Source organism: Lepidothrix coronata, unplaced genomic scaffold, assembly GCF_001604755.1.
Source record: "Lepidothrix coronata isolate B3197 unplaced genomic scaffold, Lepidothrix_coronata-1.0 Scaffold63, whole genome shotgun sequence".
Classification (NCBI taxonomy): Eukaryota; Metazoa; Chordata; class Aves; order Passeriformes; family Pipridae; genus Lepidothrix; species Lepidothrix coronata.
The window spans coordinates 289,548-301,995 of record NW_016690243.1 but is presented as its reverse complement, the minus strand read 5'-3'; the positions used below and the strand labels follow the sequence as shown (position 1 = coordinate 301,995).

The 12,448-nt window shown below is 41.4% G+C and overlaps 1 protein-coding gene across 1 annotated transcript in view; it reads left to right on the top strand.

Annotated features, from left to right (window-relative positions):
- Positions 1-12,448, top strand: part of CFTR (cystic fibrosis transmembrane conductance regulator) — a 75,740-nt gene that overhangs the window by 60,503 nt on the left and 2,789 nt on the right. The window contains exons 23-25 of the mRNA XM_017817796.1: positions 2,176-2,331; positions 9,672-9,761; positions 12,160-12,332. Coding sequence (XP_017673285.1) covers positions 2,176-2,331; positions 9,672-9,761; positions 12,160-12,332 — 419 coding nt within the window. The remainder of the gene's footprint in view (positions 1-2,175; positions 2,332-9,671; positions 9,762-12,159; positions 12,333-12,448) is intronic.

Here is a 12,448-nt window from a genome sequence, read left to right as displayed (position 1 = left end):
TAAAATAGAATAGAATAACATAGTCATCTAGTCCAGCTGCCTGACCACTTCAGGACTGACCAGAGGTTAAAGCATTGTCCAAGGGCATTGTCCAAATGCCTCTTAAAACCTGACAGACTATGGGCATTGACCACCTCTCTAGAAAGCCTGTTTCAGTGTTTGACCACCTTCTTAGTAAATAAATGCTTCCTTATGTCCAGTCTGATCCTCCCCCGATGCAGCTTTGAACCATTCCCACCATTTCCTCTCACTGGATCCCAGGGAGAAGAGGTCAGTGGCACCTTAGCCTTCTCTCCAAACTAGACAAGCCCAAAGTCCCTGGCCACCCCTCATAGGATATCCTTTCCAGCCCTTTCACCAGCTTTGTTGCCCTCCTTTGAATGCATTCAAAGACTTTCACATCCTTCTTAAACCGTGGAGCCCAGAACTTGACACAGCACTCCAGGTGAGGCTGCTCCAATGCTAAATAGCGCAAGATAATCACCCCTTTTGACCAGCTGGTGGTGCTGTGTTTGATGAACCCTAGGAGGGGATTTGTCCTCTTGGCTGCCAGCTCTTGATCCTGTTGTCAGCTCCAGATCCTCTCTTCAGGGCTGCTCTTCAGACCCTCCTATCTCAATTTATATTTGTGCCTGGCATTGCTCCATCCCCGGTGCAGAATCTGACATTTGGACTTGTTAAATATCATTAATCATTGTCCAGTGCTCCAATTTATCTGGATCCCTTGGCAAGGCCTCATGTCCTCAAGAGACTCAACAGCATTTCCAGTTTGGTATCGTCAGAAAACTTGCTAATGGTGCATTTGACTCTTGCATATAGGTCATTCACAAATATATGGAACAGAGCCAGCCGTAGGATTGAGCCCTGAGTAATACCACTGGTGACTGGACACCAGCCAGATGTAGCCCCATTCACTACAACCCTTCAGCCAGTTGTTCACCCAGTGCACTGTGAACCCACTCATCCCACAGCTGGAGAACTTGTCCAGAAGGATGCTGTGAGGGACAGTATCAAAAGCCTTACTAAAATCCAGAAAAAACTACATCCACTACCTTTCTTTCATCCACATGGTAGGTGACTGCATCATAGAAGGGTATCTTATTAGTTACACAGCACTTTCTCTTTGTGAACCCTGTTGACTGTGCCTGATGGCATTATTCTTTAAATGCCTTTCAGTAGTACACTGTATAATCTTCCTCATGATTTTTTCAGGAACTGAGGTTAGACTAACAGGACTGTAGTTCCCTCATGCTCTTTTTGTAGACTGGCATACAAATCTACACAATCAGTAGATAGGGTAGGTGCAACAAAGCACAGACTGCTCATCTGGTTTGGATGCCTGAGGCACTGTTACAAAAGGGATGCCAGGCACCAGGAAGAATCCCCTTCTTCACTTTTGGATGTATATGGTCACCCTACAAAAGCAGACCACACTCAGACAGGACATCACTAGCCATGTAAACCCAGATGTTGGATAAGGCAGCATTTCAGTGTTTGCTGGGGATTGCTGCAGATATTGCTTGCTCCTGTAATTGGTCAGTGCAACAGTACAAGGGGAAAAGAGCTTTTTTAAAGAAAACTATGTATTATGTTTCTTCCCATCCTAGAGATAAGGAAAGTCTGCATCAACTGGGCAGGTTGAGGACTTGCACAGCTGCTTGGGAGTGGCCAATGGCATGGTTTGTGCTGGAATCACTGCCTCAGGCCCAAGCTACCCCACTACAAATTCATGGTCTGATCAGAGTTATGCCCTCTATTTTTGGTTGTATGAAAATGGAGTAGCTTATTAGAGTGATTCAAGTGCACTCCCTACTTAGTTTTTGCCTGCTGCATGTGACTTTGCTGAAGAGGGCTTCATAGCAAAGTGAAGGGAAAAGGTACAAAGAGCTGGACTAATCAGTACAAGATAATAGATAAGTAAATTTCTGACTTTCAGCTAAGGGTAGGTTATCAGATTTTTCATCTTAGTTAATTTTAACAAAGCTAAGAAGTCTGGCCCAATGTTTGATTCAGCCCTTGATATAGGCTTTTATCACTCCCAAATGAATGACATTTGCTATCCCATTGACATCCATTTGGACTGTTCTTCACTGATGAGATCTCTAAGGTTTTTGCCTTAGTCTGTGATTAATATATGAACAGTATTAAATGTTGGCTCTACAATTTGCATTGCAGGTAGGCCTTTTAGGAAGAACAGGCTCAGGAAAAAGCACCTTACTTTTTGCATTTTTAAGACTGCTGGATACAGAAGGGGATATCCAGATTGATGGAGTTTCCTGGAACACAGTGAGTGTGCAGCAATGGAGAAAGGCATTTGGAGTGATTCCTCAGGTAATGAGATTATTGTATATTTTTGTGCCTTTGTTTTCATTGGTTCTATATCCATATGTGCATAGTTACCTTCAAGATGGAAGTTTGTTATTTGTATGCAGAGAAACAAACAGAACACAGATTTTGTGAAAAGGGGAGTGGCATGGATGAATGGGTGGATGGATGCAATGATACACAGCAAACTTTGTCTTTTTAGGGTTTCTATGCCACTCACACAAGAACTTTTCTAGAAATGGGAAGGTACAGCACACTTAAGCAGTAGGGTTTCTAGCCTGCTTATCCCTGCTCCTTTGACACTGTTTGCATGTTGATTCAGAATAAGATAGTGCCCCTTGAAGAAAAAATACAATAAGTGTCCTCAGCTCTACATCACATATTATGGTTAACATCTGCATACTGTACATTGCCTGTTTTCCCTGACAGGCTGACACCAAACAATTAAACCTAGGGCTTCTGAGTCCCTTGCCAATGTCCCTGCCACTGGACCAGTGTCTTGTTTTAGTTACAGCTAATTATTAGATTAGCTGTTTGAAAAATTAATGTTATTGTCTGCATACAGTAACACTAAAAGGTGATTGCTTATTGTAAGGGTAGGAATGAAGACTGAAGGAATTAACTGCATAATTTTAATGCCATGTTTTGTATTTTTGTTGTTGAAAGCTGTCAGTCCTTACCAACAATGCTGATACATGAGTAACACGTATTGGCCTTGTCTTCTTTGAATGCTATACATCAGATAGTTCTTCAGCTATAAAATGTACACAGTCTTTTCTATACAGTGTTCATTCCTTTGGAAATCTTCTGACTGAATTAATGTTGGCAGATTAATTCATGTAATATTTGAGGGCAATCTTACCAATGAGTCACTTGTAGTATTGTGAGGCAGGGGGAGAGCAGTTGCAGATCAGCTGATCACACTGTGAGGGGCCATGCAGTCTGCCCCACCTTTATCCACACTTGAGGGGTGGTTACTAACCCTAGAGACTGTCAAATATGGTTTGATCCTTGGCCACCCTGGGTGACCTTCTCTTTGACAGACCCACAAGGGGTGTACCAAACAGGGTGACCAAGGATGTCCTTTTAACTGTTAGGTGTCAAACCCTAATTGTGCTATTCCCAGCATCCTGTCTCCACCGTAAAGCTGTTGCATTTGGTTTCTGTGCATATGGTTTATTTCCAGGTAGTGTCCTGTCTGAGAAAGGTGGTTACTGTCTTAAAAAGCTGGTGAGTGTATGTGGAGTATAAAGCTGTTGGGCACTGACTACATGAGTAATTTTAAAATAGTTGGAGAGACTCTGGAACACCCAGTCAGTTTAACTAAAAATATGCTGTTAGTTTTACAGCTTTGGATGCTGTTAAAAGATGCTGAAATGATCATGCTGGAAAAACAATGGCCTTGATTTTGCAAACACAAGGAGGATTTGGAATTAAATTTTTCTACTTGATGATCAGTTCTGAGCTGTGATAGCTTCCCTTTCAAAAATGTTGTTCCACAGTAGCCCTAGTGGCATTTATTTAAAGTAGGAGTGCAAAGAAGGCACACTTCTCTCTTCTCTGTGCATTTCCACAATCATACTCTTAAATTTCCTCAAAGGCAGCAATTTTTTAGCACTTTGATCTTGCGAGAACACACCCTTTCTTTACTGACACATTACTCCTTCAACAAAACAAGCCCAACAGGGCGGTGGTGAGTCCACTGGTTGGATTAATTTCTTACCTGAGGTCTACCAGTCACATGCTGCCTGCTGAACTGAGGCTTGCTTGGCAAGCTGGCCTTTCATAGTTGACCTGTTGTCACCCTTCACATCTATCTATTCCTTTAAACTTTTATTTCTTTATTATAGCTGGCTCAGTTCTGCAGCGTGATTGTTGCTTGTGATTATGAAAAGAAGTCTCCCCTTAGATCAAGGCAGCTATGCAGTGAACTGCATGTGTAGCTGCATCTATTTAGTTTGGAGGACAGGTATGTTACAGAGCTGTCCTCCAAAGCATGGCTGTATAGGATGAAGAATGCTTTTACGAGTACAAGCTATGTCTCCACGGCAAAATTTTCCTATATGGCCAAGTATAACTTTCTGTATTGGAAGGGGCTTCCTGGTCTCTCCCACAGTCATCCTTTTGCTCTCAGCCCTTTCTCCCTTTGGCATGTGGTTGCCCAGCAGGATTTTTGCTTTCTGTCTCCAGCTGTCCTTGGGAATGCGTGGACTGAGAAGAAAACTCAATGCTTGATAACAAGTAGTCGTTGTCCCACTGAAAAATATGAGGAATAATTCTCATAGCTGAGTACTCACTATAGACTTGCTAATGGTATAGAAATTATCATTCTGCAACAATCAACAAAATTCAAGAGACATTTTTTACATGAGCAGTGTAACTTGCCCTTCTGCTAGTGAGGCACATTGCTAGTTCATTGTTAAAATTACACATTTAGTTCAGTTCATGAGTCCCTGATATGTGGATCAGTGCCAAATAATCCCAGCCTTCCATTCTCTGGAAGGTCACGAGAGTTACCAGCCTGTTTGCATGCTTCAGCTCACAGCTCTTGTCCCAAAGCCTTGCCAAAGAACTGCACATTATGCCTCAAAAGTTCCCACATTCAGAACAAAATGAAGTTTTCAGCAGCACTTTCCCAGCAGGAAAGAGAAATTGCATATGCCACCCTGCCTTTCCCGGCAGAACAGAGGGAGCCTTTTGTTCTTAGCCATTCACCTACAGCTTCAGAATGGAAAAAAAAAAGTTGCCTTTCCTTTCCTGGGAGGCTTGCCTCCAGCAACACCTGGATATTCGCTGTCTCCAGGAGAGTCTTTGCTAACAAAAGGAGAATGGAGCTCTACCTGAGGCATGCTTCCTCTTGAAAACTTTCCAACACTCTCCTTCTCTTCCTTAACCCTAAGTTTCCCAATTTAGTAGAAAAGAAGTGCTTTTCCTCCGTGGGAACCTCACTGTTGCACAACCGCACAGCACAGACAGTGTTCTAAGACACTGCTGTCTGCTCCATGCAGTGTGGTCAGGGATTACACTGAGCTGGAGCAAAGGCAAAACCCCTGTTTCTTTCAGTATCTTAAATCTGGCTGTCAGTGCCTTGTAGTGGTGTGAAGGGGTAAAATATGTTTCCTGAAGCACCCACATGGAAGTTTCTTCCTGTACCTTCTCACACGGCCGTGGTTCTGAAGCACAGCCTACTCACAGCGCTGCTCCTACAGGCTGTTTGTCATTCTCCTGCTGAACAATTGCACCAGCAACACCAGGCTGTACCTTTGCACCCATCATCCCTTCTTTCTGGACAGACCTTTCTGATGATGCTTCTGCAGGCATTTGCCCACTACATTTCCAGGGAGAGGACTTCAGCTGCATTTGACTTCATCACACTGAGGCTCTCTTGTATACAGGTCCTCATGCAGATTGCATCCTGAAGTATTTAACAGAGTCAGATGTTAGTCAATGTCTTTAGAAATTTGGCTTTGAATGGAAACAGGAAACTTGCAGCCAATTTCCCATTAACATAAATGATCAGAAAGCTGACACCCATGCTGCTAGCTCCAAGAAAGGGGATGATTTCTGATGTTTACTTGAGTGTTCTTCCACTGCATTCTGGAAAATCTTACACTGTTTTCTACATGTAAATATTCCATATAGAGTTAAAATCAAACTTAGCATAGAGTACAAGATTACTATAGTTTGTGGGACTGCCAGATGACAAAAAAAAATCAAATCAGTTTTGCTCCTTTCTTTTACTGAAGAAGTGAAATTTCACGACTTTTGTATTTGAAGTTCCAGTTTTTCAGCAGCTATCACACTGTTCATTGATTCTGTCTCTGTCTGTCTGTACCCTTCAGGGCTGCTCACTTTTGGAGGTTGGCTGTTTTGCAGTGTGCCTGCCCACTCATGTCCAGTGCAGCTGCTGAGTAGTGCTGCTCCCCAGGGTGGTCCCACAGAGGGTCCTGCAGAGGCTGGGTTCCTGCAGGGCATTGGGATGAGTCGGTATCACCGTATTGGGGAGCGTCTGCTGCATCAGACCTATACACAGAGCAACTGGGGACAGTAGTTAATAACCCCATGGGTTCGTTTTGGGCAGTATATAGGTGGCTTTCTGCATCATGGGTTCAGTGTTGCCAGGAGCACAGCACTTACGTTTACCATTAAGCTCCGTGGGAGGCAGATGTTTTGGCATCTCCAAGGGAGAACGTTACAGAACAGGTCCCAAAAAACTTTCAGGTTTTCCTTGCTCCTGTGCTCTTATTCTTGCCTGTCGATATTTTAATGTCCATGTGAAGTCCCTAAAGGACACTTACTGAAAACAAACCCTCTAATTCCGCACCTAATACTAAAGCATTCACATAGTAACTCGATTTTGTTTCATGTTGATATTGTTGCTATAATATGGACAAAGCACAGAAGGCTGCGTGGATGTCATGCTGTTGTTACTCTGTAATTTCTCTGTGCCTGGAGCTGCTATCTGGTTCCAGCTGACGTTGCATTTGTTCTCCAGCCCTGGGGCATGTGGGAAGAAGGGGCCATGGGTCTTTCTGAGGACCCGCACACAGGTAGCAGCAGCAGCTACTCACAGCTAGGATACTCTCACTCCTTAGCAACCTTTTGTCAACTGATCCTTAACTCTTCTGTATGCAATTGCTGAGATACTTCAGGGTCTTGATTTTCCACATAACACTTAAATCGCTTAGGAAGTTTATTGCTGGCAGGCGATGGGTGTAGCTGCTGATGGGGATTAATGCCCTTCAGAGGGATTGAGTTACAATATTTGGGGTGGTCAGAACATAAACATGACTATATTTATGTTCCAGAGTGTTTTGCTTATGGGTAGATGTCAGGTCTAAGAAACCATTTGTTGTATGATCACACCCATTATCATCCTGTGTGAATCTGAACAAGTGACCTAGAAGACCTGGTAGATTTGCTGCCAGTTTCCCCAGCCATCCATTGCCCCTTCCAATGCTCTCCTTATTTCTACTTCTTCCGTATTTATGAACAACATAAGTCTTTGGGATTCACTTGGTATTTTTTTTCACTTTAGACTTCTAGTTTTTAAGAATATGTAAAGATTTATTTCTGCTTCCCTTTGTAAGTAGACTCTAAACTGCCTGTGTGACTCACATGGTATTTACTCAAGTGAACCCTATGTGGTTTCTAATGAGCTGGGAGGAAGGAGGTGTTGAAACGAAGAGAGAAGTACCAGAATTCAGGACAATGAAATATTTACCTTGTGGGGAAAAAAAAACCAACCAAGCCTGCTGTTGGGAATAGCTTGCTTTTAGTGCCCTGGTTCTCAAAAGCACAGTTATTAGAAATAGCAGCAGCTTCTGAAGAAAGTTGTACCCTTTATTGCTCTGCCTACTGTACTTCAGCAGGAATGTTATTCAGCCCTATCTTCAGAACTGGTTTTTTCAGTTAACTGTTCTTTACCACTGAGAAATGAAAATACTTGTTCCATTAGTTAAATGTATTGCGCTCACAGTGTGAACAAACCCATGTCTGACACTGTTTCCACAGCATTGTTGTTTCTACCACACCCATTACTTGGAAGAACCTAATCCTGCTGCAAATATGTCACCCCGCTCATGCCACCTAACCAGTGTAGGACATGGGAAAAGGACTACGCTGTACTTCATCAAAGCTTTCACTGCTATTAAGGAGAACAATTATAAAGGAAAGAGTCTACTCTTTCTGCCTTGTCTCTACAAAAAATACTTCAATGATATAATTTTTAGCTCTCTGTGCTGCTGCCTCTGCTGCAGCTCAGTCAGTGTATTGCTGGCCATGCAGTGAAGGTCTCATTGCACTTCAACCCATCCCACTGACTGCAGGGCACCACAGTGCAGCTCCTTTTCTCCTCTGGTCTCTTGAATCAGGTACTTCCTTCTCTCTTGCACCAAATAAGTTGGCAATGGCGTACATATCTTAATAAGCAAATTAATTAATGTAATTTATTTTCCTCTGCAACATTAAAACTTTTAATTAATCATAATTAAACGATTAATATAAATGTGTGTTTAAATCACTTGGAAAGCGATGAAGGAATGCCAAATTCCCATGTTAGGTCAAATGGAAATTGTGTTAGACAAACCAAACTCTGGGAAAACACTTGCTAATTGTGTTCTCTCAGCTATTTTCTGCTGGTACAGCTACTCATTCATTGCTTTTGGTAGCATTTGACTACCAAGACTCCAAGAATTTATGTGGCTGTGAATCACTTGCATTTCAATATGTTTTCTCTAAATAAATATTTTATTTAAAAAGACAGAGGAAAATAATTGTCTCAAATCTTTCCTCTTGGTATTTGTGACGTACAAGGAAAGAGCAAGCAAATAGTCGTATTTCTCAACCAGACACTTAAATTCTTTGAGAGCAAGTTCTCCCTGCTACAAACAGCAGGTGTACCTTACAGCATAGAAAACAATGGCTTGTTAAGAAATGTTGTACAGCCTCAGTGTCCCTCGAAGAATCTCATTTCCATCAGAATCTGACACACCCACCCCATGTAAAACGAGATTAAACAAATATTTAATTTGTCTGAATCATTGCTTTTTGAGCCACAAAACATGTATCTAAGGGATGTTCACTTAAATCTGCTTGTCCTGATGGGAAAGCAGAAGAGAGTAGTAACCTTCTGTGCAAGAAGGGTGCATTCTCAGTGCCAGAAAATGCGCGTCCTCCTCATGCTGTGCAGCAGAAGGCGGGCGTGAGACAGAGCAGGGAGAGTAGGTTGTTGCTGCTGCAACCATGAACCTGGTCGTGCTCTGTCACATCTCAGTGACGTGATAGTGTGAGGGAAAGAAAACCTCTTTTCAGATAGGACTGGGACATGGTAAATGTCAGGGAATTATGCTGAAATACATATTTGGCTACATTTGATTAGAAAAAGGGAAATTCATTGATGAAAAACAATTTAGGACAGTGTCCCCGAATTTTGACACATATCCAATAGTTTTTTTCTCTCCAAACAAAATTGTGGTTTAACGAGGGGTTTTTTATGTTTGAATATGTTTGACATACTGAAGCATTAAAACTAGTTTTTAAAAGGCTTATTTCAAAATGAAAATACAGGAAATATTTTATTCTGAAAATTGCTGAAATTAGGGTTTTGCTCGTTTTCAGATAAGTTTGGTTAAGATTTTTTTAAGACAGTTGCCTAAACCTTATTATATAAGGATTTTCAAAATCACTCTTTTTGGAACAATGTTTTAAAAAAATTAAAAACCTGCAGTAAGCTGTATTTGGTAATTGCAGAAGGTTATTCTTTTCTCTGTATGCTTTACAATTTCCAATGCTTGATACAATGTTTCGAGTTAACTATCTACATATATCTATATTTTCTCTTGTAGAAAGTGTTCATATTTTCTGGAACTTTCCGGATGAATTTGGATCCTTATGGGCAGTGGAATGATGAAGAAATATGGAAAGTTGCTGAGGAGGTAAACCTGTTCAGTGTTATTTGTCTCCCTCTGGTGATGTGGTTACAGAAGGGTGCAGTGTAGGTCAAATGATTGTCATATTTTACATTTATGTAAAGTCTTAGGAAAAAAGTGCAGAGGAAAGATAATGCTGTGCTATAAAAAATATTTCTTATTAGTTATAAATATAGTTATTGCAATTCTCACGCCAATGTGAAGCCAGCTGAGAGGAGCACTCTCTGACAAGGCATTTAGGCTTACGTACTGCTTGTATCATGGGAGCCTTCTCTGTCATGGAAAATAAGAATTATGAAATATTAGATTTCAGAAACCTGAAGGTTTTCCTCTAATTTTATGTTGACATTTTAGCAATATTTTTGTTTTCAAAGTCCCCAAGTTTAAGGGCCGTATTCTGTTTCCACATTGCACTGATCCCCATGTATTGCAGTTGTCAGGTGCCACCTGTTGGCTCTGGTGGTACTTTATAGATTGCAGAGGTGTCCATAATGCCTGGGGAAAGGCAGGTGAGCATTACAGGAGAGAAAGACTGCAGACTAGGAAGCAGATGACTTTTTCCAGGATACAGATGACCTAATTAATACAGACTTAACCATGAATTGGTGCCATTTTCATTGTTCATTGCAAGTCTCAAGTATCAGAAAATGCTTACAAGTGTGAGACTTAATCTGAAAACTTCCTCCTTTCCCATCCAGGAGGTTAAAACTCTGTCTCTGCTTGCTCTCTTGGGTTTATGTTATTTCTTCCCTACATTTGGAAAAAGGGAAAGTAGACACTTTCTGTGAGTAATTTACTGTCAAATAAAAACATCATGACATTTTTGTTTAGGTGGTGTGACAGCAGCTTTTCTTAAAGTCCTAGCAAAGGTAACAGGGTGCTCAGTGCTGCTTCTCTGCTTCTTTGAGGCTGGGGAAAAAATGGATCAACATCTTCTCTCTTGAAGAAGACAAACTCTCCTGCTTTTGAGGATTGTTTCCAGTGTGCATGTGAATTGAGCTTGGAATTTTAAAGAACTAAACCTCATTTACAATGGCATGAAAAAAAATAAATTAAGTGTTTATCATTAAGGAGTTTGGCAAATCCATATGTAACACTGAGGTTTTCATTGCACAGCCAGGAGTGCAAAGCAAATAGAAAAGAAAAAGAGCTGTAATGCTTTTTACTAGGAGCAATTGGATTGTTTACCAAGATCATGCTCTTGAAGTCAGTCTCATTAGTGGCAGTGAGTCAATGTAACTTGGGAGCACGGCACAGAAATTAACTGTCAGCTTATTCCTGAGTCACGTTGTCTGCTGAGGATTTTAAGGATCCTGCTGAGATCAGCATCAGCTTTTTATGCTCCTCAAACCAACTGCAGAGAGCAAGGCCTTGTCTGATGTTTCATTTTTTATTGCCCCCATATTTCAGCACTTGAATCTGTCAGACTTGTGTCAACCTGTGAGGCTAAGTTTTACTCTTGCAATCAGCTGTCTGGACCCTATGGGTACATGGAGACACCTTGTGCAGTTTTAAGAAGAAAGCAACTTTTCCAGCCATTAGATGCAAAATTTCATTAAAGGACATGATGTGTTCAAAAGAGAAGCAAGGAAAAAAGCACTGGCCTCAGTTTGCTTAGAAATTTAAGCATGACCTCTTCAGAAACTCAACATGTTCCCACAAACCACAGTTTAATGTGGTACCCATGTAAAATGGAAACACAAAGTAGGAATTCCAATTTTTTGTTTTGCATAGAATGCAAACTAATTGCAGATCAGTAATATTTAAAAAATCCAAGAGGGGGCTCTTAATAAATTACTGGGATTGCATTGCATTTTTATAATGTTTTTTGGAGCAGTACAACTCACATATGTTTCTTAGTTCTCATATTTTACAAAAATGCCTCTGTAAATGCTGCTGATAAGGTCAAGGAATGCAGTTTGTGTTCCACATCTGTGGAAGATGGAAATCTTTTTTTTGGGGTGTATATCTCCCAATGAGAGCAAACAGGAGCACTGGAAGAAACAGTCAGAAAACATCTCCTGGGCTGGACTCTGGCTTCTAGTCCAAAGGCAGCAGCTTTACTTGGCATGGGCATCCCTCTAAATGCTTTGTCACAGTGCCAGAGGGAAGCCCTAATGCCATTAGTATAAACAAAGTGCACAAGGCCTTTGGGGTAGCAAAAGGAGCATTTGGAAACACTCTCAGAGCTGTAGAGATAGTGGTCTTGGTGAGTGGGGTTATTTTCTCTGTTTCTGTAATGTAGCATATGAATTTTGGTCATTTCTTTTTAACCTCCTAGTGACTAAAGAGGCCTGTTTTCCTTTCAAAAATCACTTTCCTTAGCATTTCCAACGACGTACATTGCCACAATCTGCAGTAACTATATCTCACCAGTTCTTCCTGTCTTTTTTCTTTCTGGCAGGTTGGGCTGAAGTCTGTAATTGAGCAGTTTCCAGGCAAGCTTGATTTTGTTCTTGTTGATGGAGGCTGTGTCCTGAGTCATGGCCACAAACAGCTGATGTGCCTTGCCCGGTCGGTTCTCAGCAAAGCTAAAATCTTGCTGCTCGATGAACCAAGTGCTCACCTGGACCCTGTGTATGTTTTGTTCATTTATTCTGTCTTCTAATACAAAATAAGAAAATCAGTGAGGCAGCACCATCTAAAGAGGCCTTTTGTAACTTGTTTGGTCTGTTACTAAATCTGATTTCAGT